This window comes from Uloborus diversus, chromosome 6, assembly GCF_026930045.1.
Source record: "Uloborus diversus isolate 005 chromosome 6, Udiv.v.3.1, whole genome shotgun sequence".
Lineage (NCBI taxonomy): Eukaryota > Metazoa > Arthropoda > Arachnida > Araneae > Uloboridae > Uloborus > Uloborus diversus.
Genome location: NC_072736.1, coordinates 168,221,071 through 168,245,828, shown reverse-complemented (window position 1 = coordinate 168,245,828; position 24,758 = coordinate 168,221,071). Strand labels below are relative to the sequence as shown.

The following is a 24,758-nucleotide window of genomic DNA, read 5'->3' as shown; positions in this document are numbered from 1 at the left end:
TCGTCATATGACCAATCCTTGTGTGGTAAAATAGAACGTGTTCAGACAAAGCCCCGCCTCCAGGAGAAAATATCGACCAATAATATCCCCCCCCCCACACACACATACGAGAATATTCTGGCTGCACTAGAGGTCAATAGAAATATGGTTTCATGCATGCTGAAGTTTTCACCAAAAATTCATAAGTACAATGCAGGGCCGCAAAGAGTCCAGGCAGAACCGGGCCCCTCCCCCCAAAAAAAGAAGGAAAAAAAGAAAACAAATGAGGGGAAAGCAAGAAAAGAAAATGGGGAAAAGTAGGAAAAAAAATAATAACTGCTTACTAGAAAACAATTAACTCTATTTTAAGTGCCACAACAGTCCACATCCCAAAAGAGTAAATTTTACTTAATCTTTACGTTTTCTCGAATTCGGAGTCCGTCCCCCCCCCCCTTTTTTTTCTTTCTTTCTTTTATTTTTGCGTCAGGGTCGCCCCCCCCCCCCCCAAGATTCGAGCCCCTAGTTTCTGACTAGGCTGACATGACCTCTCGTCGGGCCTGGTACAATAAGAAGTGTGAAAATAAAATGAAAATGTGACAAACATTTCGAAGTGATAAGAAGCCGTCTAAAAATGACATCACACTTTGCGGGGGGAGGGAGGAGGGTTCATAAAATTGTGAGTTGGTGCCAAGGATGAGGGAGGATGATCCAAAAAGTGTGAAATCACGCATCTTTAAAAACAATATGCCTATGGAAAACAACGCGACATGTGACAAAGGGAGAGAAGGAGTGTGATACTGGGGGATAGACGGATAGGAATCTTTCTTTTTCCATAAGGAAAAAAAATGACAACGTTTTCCTGTCCTTCTTCAAAGAATACCAGAAACAGGGACGGATACAAGGGAGGGCGATAGGGGCGATCGCCCCTCCCTTGAGGGACTCTCCACCGGTAATTTTTCGAAAATGAAGTTCAAAAACGCAAATTTAGACGAGTTTCATTGATGTTGAGAGAATGGAGATTTGAGTTTGGGACCTTATTCCGGAAATAAAGTCCACATCCTTTGTGATCAATATTTTTAAATCAGTATACAATAGTAAAAAGTAAGTAATAAAAAATCAATCGCCCCTTCCTTGAAAAATTTCGGGATCCGTCGTTGACCAGAAATAACGGGTAAGTTGAGTTTTTACTTTCTTGAGTAATCAAGAGTGCTTATTGATTTCACGTGGTCTCGTGGCTTTTGAGTTTTTCATTCTATTTTCTTTGTAATTTGCAGATAGTGAGTCACGTGATCCGTTGCTTTTGGTAGCAAGTGGACTTGGGGCGAGGCCTTCGAGATAAAAGGCCATCCAACTAGCAAATGACGTCATCGTTTGTCGATCCACAATGATATTGGGAAGGGAGCACTTCGATTAATATTTTGGTTAAATAAAACTATTTGGTTTATTTATTATTGTCTTCTGTTATTCAAGTAGCATTACAAGTTCTACTTTTTCATTTGAAAACATAAAAAGGAACCGATAATCATACATTAAAAAATACACTGAGCTTAATTCATAGTCTTACAAAGTATTCAAATAACTAAACACGATTTTATTTTACAATCACGTTAAAACAAAGTGATAAATAAACAGTTTTATTTTTCATTAGAAATTGTTTTTTAACTAATCGCATTTTAAGTACTCGTATATTGTATTGAAACATTAAGTCTTAAGAAGTATTCAAATAAATAAATGAACTTTCATTTTACAATTACATCAAAACAAAAAATAATATTACTATTGTATTTGAATAAGAATTTATTGAAATTTTAAAAAATAAATAAACATTTTTACTTAAGTAAACGGGAAACAGGACTGCAATATGTTTCAAAGACATAACATCAAATTAAAGTACATAATACCAGATTATTAATGTTAACTTAGCTGAGCAAATTTATGCTTTTAAAAAGACGTGAATGCTTGGGTGCCATCCCCAAAGTAGACGGTGCCCTACCCCCTTCAATTATGAAACCTTCAAAAAAAAAAACCAAAACACCTCCATCTCCCTTAAAATTTCAAGGGCACAGTTATTTATAACTATAGCCGTTGAAAAGCTATCATTACTATGAGACTATGATTCCGACCCCCCCCCCCCTTCGGTGGGCACTCTCGAAAAATTACACAGGAATTCAACTTGAAAAACGTTAATTAAAGAATGTATAATACAACATCATGAATACTGTATGTTGTATATCAAAAAATGTATTCAATATCTAAACAGCCTTTTTTTTTTGGAATTCGGCTACTTTCCCATTTTTAGCTTTTTCTGCTGCTAATGATTCTTGTGTGTGTGTGGGGGGGGGGGGCTTTAATTGTTCATCATTTTAGGCTTTTGAAAAATTATTTTAAAAAGCATTAATTGATGACAAAGTAATATTTTTCAAAAAACTTTTCATAGAATGACCATTTTAGCAACTTTCTTTAATACTTAAAACCTCATATATGTTAAATTTAGATCAACATTTTGCTAAGTATGCTCTTTTAGGAAATCAATGTGACAGTTTTGTGACAGGGGGAAGGGAGGGGATAACAAGAAGTGTGACATCACGCGTTGTTTATAACAATATGCTCATGTTGAACAGCGTTACATGTAACAAGGAGGAGGGGGGGGGGATTTGTTCAAAAGTTTGTAACATACTTTATAGACAGCCCTTTAATTCAATTTATGTTACAGTTTCAGAGTTCCTGAAAGCTTATTAACAGAAAACCCAAGGAGTTCAAAAAATATGTAGTTCAAGACATTTTGCCCTTTTTAAGCATAAACAAACAAGCATAGAGCATTTGGCAAAAACACGTTGTGTATCCACTGCTCAAAATTAATCTTTCGCAAGCCCAGAAATTATGAATACCGTTAACTTAACCACAATGTGTGCATAAATATCATAAAACCTAAAGACAACAGTGAAAAAAAAACCATATATATATTTTTTAATTTACGCACAGAACCAGCTTGTTTGAATAACATTACAGGGGCGTAGTTGGGGGGAAATGTTTAAGTATCGAACCCACGACCTCCGGCGTTCAAATCTAATCTTTTATCTCAGAACTACGGAAACCCATCAAGGAATGTTTTTTGATCAAAATAACACATGCTAGCGTATAAAACAATTTAATCGAAACCGAAAATATGAGATTAGTTCAGTTAAAAGCCTGTTTCAATAAACTTGTTTACATTTTTACTGAATATCAACACCAAGTTACGCTTCTGATAGCAACAAGTATATTCGCAGAAAATTTTGACATATGTATATTGTTAGTTTGGAAAATCCATTTCGAATAAATGCGTGTTCAAAGTTGAAAAAATAAAGAAATAAAAAGTTGCAAGTTAACCGTTTCAAATATTAAAGCAGTATGCTGAAATTACAAATTACAGACAAAGATATCGGAAAGGAAACTGACAATTGTTTGTGTAATGGAGGAAAACTTAAGAAATCTTAACTGCATAAAATGTAAATTTGTTTATCTGAGAAAAGAGTACTTACCTCCGAACTTTAAAATTTATTCCATGAGGCGTCCAGCTTTTTGCTTTACATGCAGGTTGTTCGGCAGCGGAACTCGCTGACTCACTTTTCACTCAGCAGATACTAATGACTTATATTATACATATATTTTTTAATTGCCTCTACATTCCGGTACGTGGGAAGGAAGAGATAAATCCAACAGAATTGTATTCAAAAATGTGCATCCGAAGTTACATATTTCCTATTTCATCTATATCAACCAGAGCAAGCAACACTACTGGTAAACTGCACTGTTTTTAAGTTTCGCGCCAAGTTCAAAGATCGACTACTGGTGGCGTAACGAAGCGGGGGGGAGGGGAGTTGTCTGGCCTGTCTCGCTTGGGGCCTCAGGAAAGATGAATGTCTTATTCAACTATTCTGTTTGAATTTTAGATAAATTATTTTAATGTAATTTATATTATTTTTATTTATTTAATTCGAATAAAATATTATAATAATTTTCAAAGAGATAATGTAAGCTTAAACGACAAATATAGAATAGAAAGATATTGTCGTATTGTATACAAAATAATTTCCGGCGATGTCGGGTTGCCGTTGGTAGACAGCGAGTTACGTGACACGCTTTTTATGTGTGCATTTTATTTATTTTGATTCTTTATTTTTGTTATTTTTTATTCTTTTATTTATTTTGCAACCGACAAATCTAGCATAACATTGATTATTTTCCTTTCGTTTTATATCCTCCCCCCCCCTCTTTTTTTTTCAGAGAAGATAAATTGATCATTCTTTATTTATTTATTGCCGACGATAAATCTTTCGTAATCTTATTGGATTTTTTCCCCCCTTCTTAATTTACGGATGCATAACGGACAGTCGGAAAAGGCGCATTTTTTACCACTTATAAATGTTTTTAATTAATTTATTTAATATTTTAACATTTATTACATGCGATAAATCTTTTCGCATCCTATCAATTCTTTTTCTTTCACAAACGTTCTTTACGGGAGTTTTGTTAAAAGTTTACAGACAATCGAAAAAAAGCCAGCATTTTACAGTTCTCATTGAAGATTTTATTCATTATTTTCCAAAATAAATATATCACAGCTTTTACAGACTGTATGTTGGAATAAATATTATAGTTGTGTACAGTTCTCACAGCGCATCTAACTTATTTCATGATGATTGCTTCATGTATTTGGGGTAACTTATAACGTATTTTCATTCATTAAAGCTTTAGAGTTCTTTCAGTATAAAATCTAAGCGAATAAAAATTCAGAAAAAAAAAAGTCTGAAATTTATGCAAAACAACAACTTTTAGAAACAAGACCGAGCTTTTGGTATTCAATGTCCAGGGTTCGAAAATATGATATTTTCAAAAATATCCGATATTTTGATAGATATCGGATATTTTGATATATATATCCGATATTTTCAATCAGCACTAACTTAAGTCTTCAAATTAGTAAATGCATCCTCAAATCACTCTTTCTCTTCTAAAATTGTTACTACAATAATTAGATTTCTAATTAAGGTTTCTTTCAAAATTTATACCTAATATTTCATTTAACATTTTTATCAATTTTAATGGAGCTAGTTTAGCATTAGCTGTTTTACTACTTTTTCTTCTGTTAGCTAGTTTTACACAGCTATATGATTCAGGAATCAAAAAATATCGGTGCACAGTCAGGACATTTTCTTTCTTCCGACCAACGTTTAATATTTAACTTGGCACTTTTAACATGAATTACAATTGTTACATCACTAATAATTTTATGAATATATAAAATAAAAAAAGGAATATATTATATTACTTTGTTATATTAATGATGTATTAATACATTATAAAAATATAGTACATAACTTTTTTTTTTAATATTAAATGAACAATATTAATATGATTAATATAATTTTTATATTGAAAATATACCGTAGTTGAAAAAATAAATATCGAAAATATCAGGATATTTTCAAAATAAATATCGGATATATATCGGCGAACCTTGGCAATGTCCCACTTATTTCAGATTTATGAAGCAAGACCACCTTTTTAATGAATCGAGCTTTGAAAAACATAGACAAATAAATTAATAAAATAATAATAGTAATATTCCAGGAAAAGTACCAGAATTACAAAATAATTGCAAGCACAAATCAAGTTAAATGATTGGTTGATAGATTTTCTAATAGTAAACATTATCAGTGGCAGAGAAGGTGGGGTAGAAGTCAAAACCAGACCTATCATTGGGAGGGAGGAGGGGGTGGGGGATTTGTCCTCCTAGCTCTGAGATATTAATGTGCTATTTACATGTAATTGGGCGAGGTTTTATTGTTTTTTGATGTAATTGCATAAATTTTTACCCTCTGCCCTTTCTCCTCTAAAAAAAAATTCGAAATCGCGGGCCTGGTTTTATACGACTCGATCTGTTCTTATTTACATCTTATCTATTCATCTATCTGTGTGGGAGTGAAAATAAATGAAAATTCCTTTAACGGTAAATTTTTCGCTACGCCACTGACATTAGTAACAAAAAATAAACAATCGAAAGATTTGTGCTAAAATCCAATTACAGAAACACCTAGATTCTCTCAGCATCTATAATTAACTTGTTCAAGAAGTAAAATAAGATAATTTGGGAACATTCGCACTGAATTTGCCTAGAGCATCACTTTAGGCTACAAATTCAATTCTGCCCATCAAAGAATTGATCAGAACGGGCGTAATTTGTACTTGACAAAAACAGTCAACAGAACTGATGATGAAAGGACAAAAATTGACGACTGATTTGTCAAAATTAATAATGGAGAGAATCCTTTTTCCATATTTAACACATCGATGATCGAAAGTAAAAATACCTTAGGAAAATAAGCAATGAATTTTATTTTGAAGTTGCAAATTCTATTTTATTTCTGTTCATCAAAAAATTTAATGAATGCATAGCAAAAATTTGTTTTACTTTTACTACCTCTAACGACAAAAACAATCAACAGAACTGATGATGAAAGGACAAAAATTGACGACTGATTTGTCAAAATTAAAATGGAGAGAATCCTTTTTCCATATTTAACACATCGATGATCGAAAGTAAAAATACCTTAGGAAAATAAGCAATGAATTTTATTTTTAAGTTGCAAATTCTATTTTATTTCTGTTCATCAAAAAATTTAATGAATGCATAATAAAAATTTGTTTTACTTTTACTACCTCTAACGACAAAAACAATCAACAGAACTGATGATGAAAGGACAAAAATTGACGACTGATTTGTCAAAATTAATAACGGAGAGAATCCTTTTTCCATATTTAACACATCGATGATCGAAAGTAAAAATACCTTAGGAAAATAAGCAATGAATTTTATTTTTAAGTTGCAAATTCTATTTTATTTCTGTCCATCAAAAAATTTAATGAATGCATAGTAAAAATTTATTTTACTTTTACTACCTCTAACGACAAAAACAATCAACAATACTGATGATGAAAGGACAACAAATTGCGAAACTTGACGACTGATTTGTTATTAGTGTTATAGAAAGAATTTTTTCTCCTCTTATAGATATGGATGATCAAAATTGTGTGATGGAATTACTTGAGGATAATTCACGAAGAATTTTACTTTTTAGCTGCTAATTCTATTTTATTTTTGATCATCTATGAATTCAACGGAAGGGCAATACAAATGTACTTTATTTTTGCTGCCGATGACAAAAACAATCAACAGAACTGATGAAAGGACAACAAAGTGACGAGTGATTCGTCTAAATTAATAATGGAGAGAACTTTTATTCCATTTTTAGCACATATCGATGATCGAAATTGTATGATAACATTTAAAATAATACATTAGAAAAATAAGCAATGAATTTTATTTTTAAGCAGCAAATTCTATTTTATTTCTGTTCATCAAAGAAATTAACGAAAACATAATAAAAATGTGTTTTACTTTCACTACCTGTAACGACAAAAACAATCAACAGTAATACTGACGACGAAAGGACAACAAATTGCTAAACGTGACGCCTGATTTGTTAATGTTAGAAATATTATTTTCAGTCTTTTAGATATGGAAGATCGAAATTGTATGATGGAGTTATATAATACCTGAAGAGAATTCACGAATAATTTTACTTTTAAGCTGCTAATTCTATTTCATTTTTGATCATCTACGAATTCAACGAAATGGCAATACAAATTTACTTTATTTTTACTGCCGATGATGACAAAAACAATCAACAGAACTGATGAAAGGACAACAAATTCCATACACTTACCAGAGGTCGGAAGGCCAGAGGATTGAACATCGTCGCAGTACAAAGGTACAGAAAAACAATCAAGGAGACGAGTATACTCCCTCCTTTTCGTCGGACAGAAAAAGACAGACGACTTTTATCACAGATGGACGAAGAACGAAAATAAAAACGGACGACGGTAAAACGGAAATATCCCCCTTTTTCGAACTTTATATAATATAAAAAAACAATATCACAGATAGAGAGAAGGCACGACCATCACACCTACTACCAGTGTCCAGCAGCCGCCCGGATTCGAAGGCAACAAGACATAATGGGACTCGTTGTGGTGTCTAGGACAGCCCGTACCATGCCGAAGCCGAAACACTCGGTGTTTCAGTGTCCTGACATTCCCTTCGTGCCGCTCGCTACTGATACTACAAAGGAACACCGCCCACTCCGCGCGCGTAACTGGTGCCCTCTGGCGTCGTAGGCGGTGCCAGTGGATCCTCTTCTTCCGCGATTGTGAAACCAAAGGGGTCGGCCAACAATTATGCGCTGCATTCGAACTGACGTTGTAGAATGAGCTGGGGCAACAGGTTAGACGGCGTGCACTTTTCCCACAACAGAGAAGAAGATGGGGCAGCGTTTTTCGAAGAGCATCATCACGGGTTAATGGTGAATCTAGGCCCGTGCAGAGAATTTTAAGAAGGGAGGGGTTGAAAGAACATTTTCCATCCTCGGTCGTGGAATCAACTATGTGAACTAGGGGGTCAAATAATTCATTTCGGTTTCATGACGAAATTGCTCGTTTACTTATTTTTTTCCCCTCATATAATCTTTCAATCTATGCAGGGGCGGATCTGCCACGCAGAGATATTTTTGACGACTCTTCAAGCGTATTTCACGCATTGAAAAATTGAAATGCGCTTCAAATATTTTGCCAAGTGTGTTTTCAAGCTTTGTTTTGTAAAGAAACATTTATCGTCGTGAAAAATGAAGAGAGGAAAAATAATTTAAAAATACGTATAAAATTGAAATATTTTGTTACATTTTAAACACGAAATGCCAAACATCCTAAATGATGCAAGCCAAAATAGTATAGTACACGTCACTTCTTTCCCTGCTTATGTATTCTATTCCACCCTTAGAAAAGTTTAAATATATTTTTAGTTATTTATTTATTTTTTTATATATAGAAATCATCACTCTTGTGATCTTTATCGTTTTTGTAGGTTTCACTCCTCCCAAAATTTCAAGTATTTTTACACCTGGAAAAATAAACCAGGAATACCTCTGATTACACATTTTAATCTTTGAAGAACTCAAGTCACAACAGAGGTGCGCATCAAGAGGGGCGTGGCGCAGACAGCGCCATTTAAATTTTTAGGGGGAGGGTGTTTTAAGGGGTATTTTTCTCTTTTTGGGGGGGTAGGGGCTTCGTACCTTTGGTACTTGGAGGCGGGGGCGCCCTTGCATTTGGGGTACCGGCACCCCTGTGTCACACATGAACAATTTTCTTGTTGTTATTATTCTTTTACCGTGAAAAGATTTCATTCACAGCTCCTTACAAGAAAGCTCAAATGATTTATCCTGGATAACTAGCATTTCCTGACTTTTCAAGTTTTTTTTTTTTTTTTTTTTTTTTTTGAGCAATCACGATTGCTCATTGTCCTTATTTGACTGGTTTTGGCGTTCCTATGATTTTATTTTCCCCCCGCCTCCCTCTGCAGCACCTCCGCCGGCCGGCCTCACGATGCTGCTCCTCCGGCGAGCAAAGTCTCCAGGTTGCGTCCATATCCTACACTTACACGCATACACACACGCACCTACAACACACACACACACCTACACACAGTTACTCAAACACTCATGCCTGCACACAGACACAAACACATATGCCTACACACATACACATACCCCCCCCCCACACACATACGCACAACTACCCACACACACTCAAACACACATACACATACCCCCACACACACAAACAAACATACCCCCTCCCCCACACACACATAAACACACACACCTACATACATACGCACACTCGTGATTGCGAAGAACATAATTTGAATTCAAGGTGTCAAAGTTCAAATTATTATTATCATTTTTATTTTTTAATTTCATTACAAAAGATAAAACTTTATTCTAAAAAGGCAATACAGGGAAAAGTTGGAAATAGAGAATGCTAACAGGGGCGCTCCGATGGGGGGTCACCATGACCTCCTAAAAACTTCCTTATTCAGCAAATTTTGTCTAACGATTTTGGAAAATTATAATTATTGTGAAAAATTTGGAGTTCGATTCGGCAAAATTTGGAGTTCTGTTCTGTTCAGCAAAATTATCATCGTTCGGCAAAATTTGGACTTCCATTGGGAAATTGAGACTTTCCATCCTTCCAAAAATTTTAGTTTGGGGCGCCCCTTGTTGGGGCGTCCGAGGTAACTTCCGAGGATATTGTAGCTTAAATTCAAGCAAATGCAGATGAAAAAACAAATAATGAAAGCGACGACGATAATGACAAATGTGAAGAATTTGAAAGTGAACCCACCTTCAACGTCAATGACTTTTGATGTGCAGAAAAAAACGTGAACCTTTTTTCGAAGTTAGAGGTTTAAGTGTCGATTTTTTTTGGGTGCACAAGAAAGATACAATGATACAATAAGGCAGTTAAAGCAAATAAACCAGAAATGATAATAATAATAATAAGCATTTGTGTATGAATTTTTAGGATTTTTTCACAAACTCGTTTTTTACGAGCACTTGATTCTTACGAGCAAATATCGCAGCCCATTCGCGCTCGTTATAGACTGCATAATCTTGGAAGTAAAAAAAATAAAATAATAATAATAATAATTTGAATTTTGACATCTTGAATTCAAATTATGTTTTTCTCAATCACGAGTGTGTGTATGCAGGCGTATGTGTTTGTGTGTGGGGGGAGGGGTATTTGTGTTTGTGTGTAGGGGGTATGTGTATGTGTATGTAGGTATATGTGTTTGTGTCTGTGTGCAGGCATGAATGTGTGGGTAGCTGTGTGTATGCGTGTGTGTATGTGTTTGTGTGTGTATGTGTAGGTGTATGTGTGTGTATGTGTTTGAGTGTGTGTGTGTGCGTGTAGTTGTGTATGTATGCCCGTGTGTGTAGGACATGGATGCAACCTGGAGACGGTTTTCGCTATAGGAGCAGCAGCGTGAGGAGCCGGTCGACGGTGATGCTGCAGAGGGTGCTGGCGGGAAAATAAAATGATAGCACATCAAAACAGTCAAATGAAAGCAATAAGCAATCGTGATTGCTCAAAAAAAAAAAAAAAAAAAAACACTTTTAGGCTTAGAAAAATATTTTGAAAGTGGCATAAATGTTTTCTCTAAACAAGTGATCACATTCTTGCGGCAGGTAAAAATGTTGAAAGTTCAGAGAAAAATCGGGAACTTTTTACCGCATTTTTTATTAAATACAAATTTGAAAAGAAGGAAAATATGACATATAAACATGAGAAATGAATGTTCGTTTTTCTTATTGTAATCGTTTCACTGTAGGGAGTTTTCCTGACATTTTTAACACTGTAAGAATCCTTTTTAGGGAATTTCGTACTTTTGATAAAAATTTGGAGGTATTTACTTGATTCGGGGAGAAGGCCAGTGGCGTAGCTAGACCCGACTTTCGGGGGGGGTTACTTCTTATATATATATATATATATATATATATATATATATATATATATATATATATATATATATATATATATATATACATATATATACATATATATATATATATATATATATATATATAACATATATATATATATATAATATATATATATATATATTATATACATATATATACATATATATATATATATATATATATATATATATATATATATATATATATATATATATATATGTGTGTGTGTGTGTGTGTGTGTGTGTATATAATCGCTTGGAATTTTTTCCTTTTCTTCTTTTTTTTTCTTTCTCTTCTCTCTTCTTTTTCTCTTTTTTTTTGAGACTAACTTTTCGGGGGGGGTTTTGTCCCCAAAACCCCCCCCTTAGCTACGCCCCTGGAGAAGGCTCCAAAACTCGGGAGTCTCTTGATCGAATGGGGTCGTTTCCGAAATTTTAAAAGATTTTTTTTTCTGAAAGAGCATGCTTAAAAACGTAGGATCTGACCATTTTTCAAATAATTTGACAAAGTTTAATATTTTTAAAAAATATATTTTAATCATGACATCACTTGTGATGTCATGTGCTGAAGTGTAATAAAATTGAATCTGTGCACCGATTAAAATATATTTTTCGTTGCCAGTTCATGTGAGTAAAGATGTGAATTCAATATTGCGCTTTGCGCTAATGGCTTCAGTGAATTGAATGGCATGCTTAAAAACGTAGGATCTGAACATTTTCCAAATAATTTGACAAAGTTTAATATTTTTTAAAAATATATTTTAATCGGTGCAAAGATTCAATTTTATTACGCTTCAGCACAAGTGATGTCATGATTAAAATATATTTTTTAAAAATATTAAACTTTGTCAAATTATTTGAAAAATGGTCAGATCCTACGTTTTTAAGCATGCCATTCAATTTACTGAAGCCATTAGCGCAAAGCGCAATATTGAATTCTCATCTTTACTCACATGAACTGGCAACGATATGGTTGATAGCAAGCATAGAGCACAATATTTAATTCGCTTCTGAATTATCATAGCCCGGAAACGCGGTAGACAGCAAGCGCAAACATTCAGCGAGTCAGTGAAGTCAGCACCAAAGTTCATCACTTGTGACGTCAGAAAGACCACGCCTTGTTTGAGAAATCGGACACTTAAAAAAAAATTAATTAAAAATTAAACGTTTTGAAAATGAAGAGATTTTCCTCGCTCCATGCTATTTATTTATTTATTTATTTATTTATTTATTTATTTTAATTTATTTATTTATTTATTTATTTTTTGCTCATTCCAACAACTGCAGTGACTAAACGTAGTACTTTTGACTGATGGAAAGGACTCCATCGAGAGAATTAACAGCAATGCGCTAGTCTGAGAGAGAGAGTGTGTGTGCTATTTGTTCAGCCCTCCACATAAAACAAACTTTGCTTAGCTTCTAAAATGTTCATCATAATTCTAGAAGAGAAACATAGCTTATTATCAAATACGAAATAAATAAAATATAATAATTTTAGATAATAATCGATAATTCATTAAACTAATATCAAAAAGAGATTCCGAAAAATATATTATAATCTTTACTAATAATAAAGCTGAAAGTCTCTCTGTCCGGAGGATGTCTGGATGTCCGGAGGATGTCTGTAGGATATCTGTAGGATGTCTGTGACGCGCATAGCGCCTAGACCGTTCGGCCGATTTTCATAAAATTTGGCACAAAGTTAGTATGTAGCATGGGGGTTTGCACCTCGAAGCGATTTTTCAAAAATTCGATGTGGTTCTTTTTCTATTCCAATTTTAAGAAAAAAAACATCATAAGATGGACGAGTAAATTACGAAATTATCATAACGTGGAACCGTAACATGGGCAGAAGCCAGTTGGCGAGATACGAAATTATCATAACGTGGAACCATAAGATGGGTACAAGCCAACTGGCGAGAGAATTCACCATACATTATTTGTAAATATACAGGCGAACCAAAAGACCTTTTGATTTTTTCTATTACGGGCAAAGCCGTGCGGGTATCACTAGTTAGGAATAAACTAAATTATAATATATTTTTCGGAACAGCAGCTGATTTACAATTGGTATGAAACTCGTCACAGTAACTGAAAGTTTCTTCTGTTCAGCTGAATTTTATTTAAGTTTCACTCCACAACTTTCGAAGCGCCGCAATAATTTTATCAATTTTAATCTTCTCATACTTACTTTTGAAAAGCGAAGAAAAATTCGAAGTTGCAAGAAGAAAATTCAAACCACAAAAGACTAGGGGAGGGCGGGGTTAAAAGTTCCGCGGGTAAATTGTTCCCTCTGAAATAACTCAATGAAGAAAAAAAAAGATAAATGTATTTTGTAAGTACTTGGTAAAATGTAATGTTACAGCGCACCGATGGCAGCTATATTAGCCAGGCTAGTGGCGTCCGGTATATTAAAAGCTGAGCACGTGCATCTCTGATCCACTTTTGTAAATATTTTCGTGTTTGAACTTTTTAGTCATTTTCACGAAATTCAAATGATAGAGTTTAGTTCTTTGGTGTTTTTATGCAAATATCTATTGTGCATTCTAAAATACTGCGCTGAAACAATTTACGTTTCGTTATCTAACCGATGATTTATTTTTTCAAGAACTTATGCTTGTGGGGCTAGTTGTTCCTTCTTTGTGGGTCAAGTTGTTCCGAGGAACAACCCAAGGAACTCCTTGCCCCTATTAATCTATAGCAGCTGTGTAGTAAACAAAAACACATATAAATAATTATATATATATATATATATATATATATATATATATATATATATATATATATATATTCGTTACTGTGAAATATAGAAATTGGAGAATGTCGATTCTCACCGGGGATTCATTGAAAATATTTGGTCTTATAGCCAGATAGAAGAATATGAAATTTTTTGAAATTCAAATTATGAATCAAAATATCTTTCATACTTTCATATGAAAAAATGAAATTCGCGAAATTTGTTGATTGCGCCACCTTGCGGTGATTTAAAAAAGTAGCCAAAGAGGTAAAACATGACAAAATTGCTCAGACAAGCCAGATGTCTCATTAAACCAGGGTTGGCCGAATTGGACCCAATTGGGTTGGACCCAATGGGTTTTTTTGAAAAAACCCATTTAAAAAAACCCATTATTTAGCCCACTTTTGGGTTTTTTTAAATTTTGTGAGAAGTTTTTAAAAAAATTAATTAATTTAAATACTTTTACAATTTAAACTTCTTTTTTATTTGTTCTTCACCACAGACAATGAACACAAAAAAATGAATTTTGAGCTTTAATAGTATTTCTTAACTCTTAACGGCATTAAAAATATACTTCAAAGATTTTAAATAAATGTATTTAACTTTTTTCTTTAACTGGTCACAAATCTCGAATAAACACAAGGTAATTTTTTTACAAATAAACAGATTTTTCAAACAGTCTACAGAAAACAGAACAGGTACAGTATTTTCATTATTTTACAAAAAAGTTTAATATTTCTTACCCTGTACGCAGAAATAGAAAAACAGGCAACATAAAATTCAAAGAAATGTCTTGATTAAGCTGGAATTCAGTAAAAAGGGATTTAAACTAATTGAGGTTCTACAGTAGTTTTGCATAACAAAATGAAATACTATAAAGTAAAATGCAAAAAAAAAAAAAAAATGTAGTAATTAAAAACGAACAATAGATTTTATAACTCGAGAAGTAACTTTGCCTTAACTGTTGGTAAAAATGAAAATTAAAAAAATCTGAAACTTAAACATTCTTGGGTTTTTTCGTCATTTATACTTTTCTTCAGAAAACTCTGAATTTTAACTAGTTTTCCAGCTTTTTACCCGAAGATAATTTTTGCACTTTGTCCATATACTTATGCTACAATATGCTACAAGTACCCCACATTTTCCCTAAAAAAAGACAAAAAAAAACACATTTCTTTTTAAAAAAACCCAACTTTAGTTGTTTTTTTTTTTGGGGTTTTATTTAAAAAAAACCAAAAAACCCTGGGTCCATGGGCTTTTTTCAAAAAACCCGGGTTTTTGCCAACTCTGCATTAAACAGATCATATCCTACGCAAGTGGATCTGTCTTAGGCTTTACCTGTTTGGTCGTCATGATAGCCAGAGACTGCAGCTGCTTTTTTGTGAGTTTAGCCTAATCAAATTTGTGTAGGACTCTCATTATCGGAGGTGTAAATTTAAAAAAAAAGTAAATGTAAAGCAGGAGAATTTTTTCTAGCAAAACTGGCTCGGTCACTCATTTACAGGCATACAGAGTGTAAATGAAAAATTCGGGTTTCAACTAGCCAGGTTTCGGTGATCGAGGAGAGTTTGATGTCTTTGGGGGAAAAGGGGAAAAGAAAGAAATCGGAATGTCTAAAAATAGTTATGTTAAGTTAAAATGAGTATTTTCTATATTCAGTAATTTATAAACACAAAAATAAATAAAGAAAGAGAGAAACCATAAATAAACACATCCGCAATAACAATATTCGCCTGTAAGTAATTAGGAGTTCATTGTTATCATTTGCACTAACCTCGTTTATGGATCGTCTGCAAAGTATCGTATCAGTTATAGTCAAAACTGGTTTTCTTTAATGATTGCAGACTGAACTAGTTATTATAGCTTATTAGCTACAAAAGCTGTTAAATATATTATTTAGTTTTTCTAAATTATTCTATCCTTACTATATTTTACTATGTTGATATATTATAATGTTACTATACTTATTAACTGTGCCTTAATATATGTGTTTGTACTTAAAAGGCAATCATTGAGACTTGAAATACCAATTATCAATGCTAAAATGTAAAATAAGTTTAGTTTGTTTTAAGTTAAAAAAAAAAATCTGATTATTCGGACAGTATTGCTTTATTAGCCTTTAAATTAACACTTCTTTTTAATCAAAAAAAAAATTTTTTATCACAAATTATACTTTTAATAAATTAATTGTCTCGAAACGATGTTCATCTCGAAACCATCATCGTTAAACATCGTCGTGTCAATATCGGAACAACTTGCCTCACCCGCGGAACAACTAGCCTAAAACGAATGGGCAAGTTGTTCCTTCTCGACTTTTAGTGCAATAAAATTAATTTTAAAAAAACTCTTGCGAAATACTGCACAAAAAACAGTTGTTACATCATAGGAGCACATATTACTATATTTTAATTTCAGAATAATAATTCTAGAACTACGTTTTCATAACAAATTTTGAGCTTGCTTGAAAACCGGAACTTCTAGCTCCGCTCTACTCTACTTAAAGTTACAAAATAATAATAATAATAATAATAATAATAATAATAATAATTTGAATTCCGAAATATTCAAATTATGTTTTTCGCAATCAGGAGTTGCGACGACCCTACTCATTGGAGTTATTGTTTCTAGAAACGGCTCCTGTTTCCCCAAATCTGCTCCTCCTCCTCCTCCTAGACGGTTACGTGTGTCTGTGTGAGAAGGCGTGTGTGCGTGATGTGTATGCTTGTGTGTGTGCGTAGACCTGTGTGTATGCACGTAGGTGTGTGTGTGTTTGTATGTGTGAGAGCGTGCATGTGCATGAGCGTGCGTGTGTGTGTAGGACATGGACACCACCGACCAGGAGCAGCGGGTTCCGGGGAACAGTGCTCAGGACCAGAGGCTGGTGGGCGGTGGTGCTGCAGAGGCCACTGGTCTAAGTTGAAAAAGGAACCAAACGCCAAGGACGGTGAAGAGAGAACAATAAGCAATCGTGATTGCTCAAAAAACAATAATAATAATAATAATAATAAAGAAGGAAAAGAAAAGAAAACATAAAAGTCGATGCGTTGACTGAAAAAACCATCGACAGAAAATAAAAACTCCAGAAAAATAATGGCAATTTAAAAAGGTTTATGCATTTAATAAGAGCTAATGCTTTTTTGGTTAACACAACAGTATAGGAGTAAAGGTGAAAATAATAACTAAAAAAAAAACCTACTTGAAAACTTTAACAAGAGCCTTTCTCCTGGAAACAGGTTTTCTTTAAGAACATCGCATTTAGAACTCCGTATATCTATTTAGCAAAATATAGCAAAAGCAGGAATTTGATTTTAATCCAGTGCATGAAAAAGACCCTGAATTTGATGACTAAGCGCGCTTCAGAATGTAGACCAAACAGTGTCTCATATGAAACCATCAAATAATCCTCTACAGTTGATGGAATGAAGTGCCAAGAATCAAGGCCAAAGTGTTGCGAAATCGGCACATCAACAAATAATGCAAATTTTTTAAAGAAAATTAAACAAGTGAGCAGTAGATTCTAAAACTATTGTGAAATATTGACTGCAGAAAAACCCCAAACTCTACCGGAGTCGCAGAGAGTAGAAGTGGTGTAAGTCAATTTTTTAAAAAATAATTTGTGATTATGCCATCAGAAATCAGTCCTCACCTCATTATAGCTCAGTAGTCTGCAGGGGCGCCCTGAACTTCAATTCTTGGGAGAGCAGGAATTCTCAATTAGCCGAATGGAACTCCAAATTTTGCCCGAATGGAACTTAAAATTTCGTCGAATGATGATCATTTTGCCGAATGGAACTCTAAACTTCGTCGAATAATGATCGTTTTGCCGAATGGAACTCCAAACTTTGTCGAATGATGATCATTTTGCCGAATGGAGCTCCAAACTTCGTCGAATGATGATCGTTTTGCCGAATGGAGCTCAAAAATTAGTCAAATGATGATCATTTTACCGAATGGAACTCCAAACTTTGTCGAATGATGATCATTTTGCCGAATGGAACTCCAAACTTTGTCGAATGGTGATCATTTTGCCGAATGAAGCTCCAAACTTCGTCGAATGATGATCATTTTGCCGAATGGAACTCCAAACTTTGTCGAATGATGGTCATTTTGCCGAATGGAACTCCAAACTTTGTCGAATGATGATCATTTTGCCGAATGGAACTCCAAACTTCGTCGAATGATGGTCATTTTGCCGAATGGAGCTCCAAACTTCGTCGAATGATGATCATTTTGCCGAATGGAACTCCAAACTTCGCCGAATCGTCAAACAAAATTTGCCGAATAAGGAAATGATTGAGAGGTCATAAAGACCTCCCATCGAGGCGCCTGAGAGTCAGGTGTATTTTTTGTGCCACTGTGCAATGGGAAATAAGTTTGATTCGTTCGAACACGCTATTATACACATCATTTCTACTAAACCATTCAGTTGACAAAAAGCTTATTTAATTGACTCACACCAATTTTGCGCTGAAAAAATGACGCTCTATTCTTTAAACTTATGACATCACCTTTTACACGTTATTCGTTGTTTAATGAAATAGGCGGAGTCAGATCCGTAAATGAGCAGGGATGTGTTTGAGAGGCGATCAAGCTTTTTTTTTTTTTTTTTTTTGCAATGAATAATACATTCTTTTCCGTTTAAAAATATATATATGTGCCACGCTTTGGAGAAGAGTAATTGTTATTCTCTAAAAAAAAAACACAAACAAAAAAAAAGTGAATACATATACATAATTATCGTGAGGAAATAATTTTAAGGAAAAACCGGCGGTAACCTTGTAAACCCTGACGAAACTCGTTCTGTAAAGCACGGATCCAAATCGAGGATAATCAACTTCTAACTTCTCGGCACGTTTTGTGGTCTTCGTGATCTCTCACATCAAGAAATTAAGACATCCCTTTGTCGGTGTTAATTAAATCAAGAACAAGTCGGTTTTACTGGAGGGGTAACTCCCTGCCAAACAACTTTTGAGGGAAGCGTCTTATTCGAATCAAATTGTTTAGTGTTTGTAAGTTCTTGGCCTGGAAACCACATTCTTGTGTTTCATTTATAGTCTTTTTTTTTTTTTAATTAAGGCAACTTTTTGTTCACGTTTGAACAATTAAAAAAAATGTTAACATTGGAATCTGCATGGAAATTTAAATCTGTACAAATCCTCGTCTAGCAGGTGGATTTTCCTTTGAAAATCCTTTTGCGGAAAGGTTTTTTTTTTCCTTAGAATTTGAAGAAAAAGGCCTTTTTTTAAAAAAATTTAATTGCTTCCACGTTTTCTTCCTTCCTTTTTTTTTATTTTTTCATCAAATGAAATTATGGGCTCGGGTCTTGGGGTCTTGGGGGGGGGGGGAGGGAAGCGACGACACTGAAGCAAAAAAAAAGAAAGAAAAGAAGGAAAGAAAGAAAAAAAAAGAAATGAAGAAAGAAAAGAAGGGGGGGGGGGGGCTCCGAACAAAAGAAAACGTAAAGACTACGTAAAATTTACTCTTTTGGTATTTTCTGTTGTGGTACTTACAATAGAGCTAATTTTGTTTTAGTAAGCAGTTTTGATTCCCCCCCACTCCCCTTTTTTTCCTTCTTCTTTCCCTTTTATTTGCACCCCTCTCTTTTCTTCTTTTCCCCTTGTCTTTTCTTTTTTTCTTCTTTTTTTTTGAGCGGGGGGGGGGGGGCGGTAAGGGACCGGCGACATAACTGACAAGGGGCACGCCTTGACTCTCTGCGATTCTGATTGCAGCGCCCTCCTCCTCTCGAAATAATCGGCGAAAAAAATTTAGCTTTAGTCATAAAACTTCTAAACTTTTTTTCGTTTTCTTCAAGTATGACTTTCTTTTTCTTCATCATTGATTTAATATGAATGAATATTTTGTATGCAGTTGATCGAGAATCGACAAAAAAATCGCGATGCACGCAGAAAATGCGATATATCGCACTTCTTGGGGGAGCAACAAAAAAGTGGGATGTATATCGGAAACGTGATAAAATAGTCATTAAAAGTATCGTTTCACCTAACGTCCTATTCAGAATAGTTAAATGGTTTTTCAGTAAAATAAGAATCCAAAGCTGAAACTCGTTTGTACTGCAGCGAAAACTGATGAATTAAAAATATATTTTTCTTTTTTTTCCCCCGTTGCCAGAAATAGAATAAATAAATTTCAACGGATGGAAAACAAAAACAAATCATATCAACAATCATTATATCACAGAAAAAACCTACCCTTTGTGGAGTCGGAGTCGGGGGAATTGGACTGATTTTGAGGTAAAGAAGACGGAAGTCGGGAGTTGAAGGTTTAAAATTCCAAGAGTCGGAATCGTACACTTTTCCCCAGGGCCGATCCTAGGGTGTTGGCCGCCCGCGTGCAAAGACCTGATGTGCCGCCCCTCAAGAGTAATTTGCATATTTTGACTAATCTTTAACGTCTATATAAATCTTTCTTCAAATTTCTGTACCAAGTTCTAATTTATAAAAGAAAGGACAAAAAAAAAAAAAACGAAGAAGGTGTGAACTTATAAAAAGGAAGAAAAATTTTTATAATAAGAAACTCCTTAGGTACAATTTATATCTTTGAAGAAAGTAATAGATACCGAAATTTACTAATCTTAAAAACACATTTTATAGTCTGTCCTTCGGTGACATCAGAGGAAGGACAGAGGAGGGGGAAGCGGGGGGGGGGGGGGGGAGAGCTCCGAGATAATTATCGAAATTGGGGTATGAAAAATAGTTTTAGTTAATCTTTGGTTGTGTGTTCGGTTGCAAGGACAAAAGAGTCGAGTATATTCAGGGTGCATGGGAGAAATTTTCGAAATTGACGTCAAATACCGCAATTTTAGGAAGTTTTTCGAGACTTCAGGTAATAGTAATGTTGGAGTTCTTTCCTAAAATTCTTTCAAAATTGAAATCAGTTTGAAGCTATTTTTGTGACCATAGCGTAGGAAGGATCGGCGCTCTTCCCGAAAATTTTCCGAAACTGAAGTTTTAAACACGCAATTTTGGGTTACCTTTGTTGACGTTGCTAGAGGGAGGGAGATTCAATCGTCTCCCATCGAAAGTTTTCGAAATTGAAGTTCGCAAATTTAGGCTGTCTTTGGTGACGGTAGGATAGCGGCTTTCCTCCGTTAATTTCTCGGCACTATTGTTTCAAAAACCCAATTTTGGTTATATTTGAAAACAATAGGGGGGTACGTGAAAATATTCCGAACCGAAATATTTTTCAGAACTAAAATCCATTTTAGGCTATTTTTAGAAGGAAGGGTTTTGAGGCTCCCAAGCGGATGTTTCTAAAACCGCAATTTTATGTACTATCTTTGGTGACGTTAACGAAACTGGGACGCTTCGGCGGATCTTAACGACTGTTTTTTGATATTAATATGGGAAAAATACAATTATAGACTTTTGTCTACCTCACCTCGACGACTGATGGGTATGCCCTATCGCGGTAGAAAGTTACATAAGCCAAACAGTTCTCCTCCGGAATTTTTTAGAAATTTTTTGGAAGTCTCAAAAAGGGCCGTGGTAGCCCGATCAGTAGAGTGTCGGATTCGGGGCCGGAGGGTCCTGAGTTCGAACCTCGATGGTCGAAAATCCACCGTCGTCATTAAAGGGGACTGGGCGACGTTAAATATGCTCGTGATCTCAATGTCCTCCAAGTGAAACGATACCTCTGGGGGTGCTAGCACCAGGTAGCTATTAACTCCTGGACTAGTTCTAAATTCTCATTAACTGTTCGATCCGGTGATGGTGCTGCCATCTATCGGTATATGAAATAATGGAGGCAAGGCACTTAGTATGCAGTCCTCGACATAAATACAGTTGTAGTCAGTTGTGACTCGGAATCGGAAGTCTCAAAAACTTATTTTAGGCATTGTTTGATAACGATGGGACTAAGAGCGGGCGGGGGTTCAGTGTGCCCTCACGAACTGTTTTTTGAAACTGAAGTCAATTTCCGGCTAGTTTAGGCAGTAAGGGTTTTGTGGCTCCACGGAGCCGTCTAAAAACGAAATTTTGAGGTATAGTGATTGCATTGGGAAAAAGGAGGATCCGGGGTCCTTCCCCGAAAGTTCGTGAAACTGGTGTTTGAAAAATGCAATTTTAGTTTGTTTTTCAATAAATTAAGTGAGAGGGGATGGGATTAGAGGCCTCTGTAAAGACGCTAATTGAGACTGTCTTTGGTAGTAATCGCAAAAAGTCCATCGCAAAAATTTCGGAAAAAGAAATCCGAAAAATGTCATTAAGTAATTTTTGATGACAGTAGAAAGGACTGTCCTCTAAAAACACATTTTGGATTTTGGAGTCAGCATTTTTAGGCTATGTTTGATTAAGTTAAGGTGGAAGGGGTGAATCAAAGATTTAATAAATAATTTTAATTGTGAAGCAGAGACTTAAGATCAGTGGTTCAACCAGCGAAATTTTCCGAAATTAAAGTCCTAGAAACGCAATTTTAAGCCATCTTTAGTCTCGTCAAGGAGGCCATGGCATCCTTTTGGATCTTCGTTTTGGAGCTTCGTTTAAATTTGCTACCCGAGGCAAGAGCCCTGTCCTCCTACCTGATCTGAAACTGGGCAGTTCATTCGGGATTATAATAAGAAAAAATTGCCGTAAATGTGGGGGGTGGAAATTACAAAATTTTAGTTTGTCATTCATATGTTTGACTCTCAAAGTTGTCGCAATTTTCCACTTTCTTTCCACGCATCCAAGATTGTTGAACACAGAATTTGTTGTTTGAAATGCTTGCGAGAGTATCTAATCAGTATAGCTTTTTTTTTATAAATAAAATATGTCTTCATTGTGTTTAAGTCTATAAAAGCTTGGGGGTAAACATTAGTGGTCGCCCTCGGTGCTCCTTTTAGAAGGCACCCTTTCATGCTTCAGGAGAGGGCCATTTCCCCTGCCCTGTATCCATGCCTGATTACCGGTTCTGTCACAAATTTTGCAACCAAATGAAGCATTTGTGTAAAGAGTAAATATTAATGGTTAACAAACCAACACAATGTTCCCAAACATTCTATTTTTCTTAAACTATGCTATGCTGTCGTGAAATCGACACTTACTTTGATAATTGAACATTTAGAATTCAGCATATTTATTCGACTTATTATAAGTTATCTTGTGAGAAATTCTTGAGGAATTTTTCTTGCTTATAAGAACTACATGATGCGGTCTGCAGCCGCCCCTTGCTTTGGCCGGCCTTGTGCGGTGCACACTCTGCACACCTGCTAGGATCGGCCCTGTTTTCCCCAAAGTCCGCAACTCTGCTAGTGGCTTGAGGAGTAGGAGTCGGAATGATTTTGCGGTAAAGGAGTAGGAGTCAGAGTCAAAAGCTCTGAAATTCCCCTAGTCGGAGCCGGTCACTTTCCCTCCGACTCCGCAGTCATGGGAAAAAAACTGCTTCAGTCATCTCAAATTTAAAGCAAGAATTTATTACTTTAAATTTTTCGAGGGAGGGAGGAAAAACTCGATAGTGTATCCAAATGAGCTATTTGTCGAAGACGTAACGATAGTAACAACAACGGAATAACTCCGTGCCGTTTCGCCCCCTTTCATGCAATTGTAGTTGTTATGTATTTCTTCTCTCTTATGATTCGACTGATTTTCACCCTTCATACAGTTTTCCTGTTTTTCACATTCATACAATTTTCCGTTTTGCGTCACTCGCAGCTTCTGAATTTTTCACCTTTCCCATTTTTCACTATTCATTTAGTTTCCCTTCAGCACCCTGAAGCAAAAGTTACAAAACTTATAAAATCAGGATCGCCCAGATGGGAGGTCACTGTGACCTCTCAAAATTTTCTTTATTCGGCAAATTTTGTCTTAAGATTCAGCAAAATTATCATCCTACGGCGAAATTTGGAGGTCTATTCGGCAAAATTATCATCATTCGGCGAAATTTGGAGTTTCATTCGGCAAAATTATCATCATTTGACGAAATTCAGAGCTCCATTCCGCAAAATTACCATCATTCGACGAAGTTTGGAGTTCCATCAGGTAAAATTATCATCATTTGACAAAATTTGGAGTTTCATTCGGCAAAATTAACATCATTCGATGAAGTTTCGAGTTTCATTCGGCAAAATTATCATCATTCGATGAAGTTTCGAGTTCCATTCCGCAAAATTATCATCATTCGACGAAGTTTGGAGTTCCATTAGGTAAAATTATCATCATTCGACGAAGTTTGGAGTTCCAATAGGTAAAATTATCATCATTCGACGAAATTCAATGTTCATTCGGCAAAATTATCATCATTCGTTTAAATTTGGAGTTTGATTGGGCAAATTGAGAATTTTCGCCCTTACAAAAATTTACGATTCGAAGCGCCCCTATGTTACAAAAAAGAGAAAATTTAGTACACCTCAGCTTCTCCAACGTTATTTTTTAAATTTTGCTAAATCAATTTCATAAGAAAAAGTAACTTCATAAGTTACATGATTTATCATCATAATAAAACTTATTAAAAAAACAGCGAAAATCCCTAGTTTCGCAAGTAGCATTCTAAACCATATTGGAAACGGTAGGTAAACTGGGGAAAATAGGGGTGGAGTCGTTTGATCGATGGAGTAACAGATGGTCTGAAAAATGGAGGGAAAGTGAGCACAGATGGCAGAGCAGTCTTTAATGTTTCTAAGTTCAG

The 24,758-nt window shown here is 34.9% G+C and overlaps 1 protein-coding gene across 2 annotated transcripts in view; it reads right to left on the bottom strand.

Annotated features, from left to right (window-relative positions):
* Nucleotides 1–8,114, bottom strand: part of LOC129225203 (Krueppel-like factor 7) — a 78,672-nt gene extending 70,558 nt beyond the window's left edge. For both annotated transcript variants that reach the window (XM_054859770.1, XM_054859768.1), the window contains exon 1: nucleotides 7,749–8,114. In XM_054859770.1, the coding sequence (XP_054715745.1) occupies nucleotides 7,749–7,778 (30 nt within the window). In that variant the 5' untranslated portion in view covers nucleotides 7,779–8,114. The remainder of the gene's footprint in view (nucleotides 1–7,748) is intronic.
* Between the last annotated feature and the right edge of the window lie 16,644 nt (nucleotides 8,115–24,758).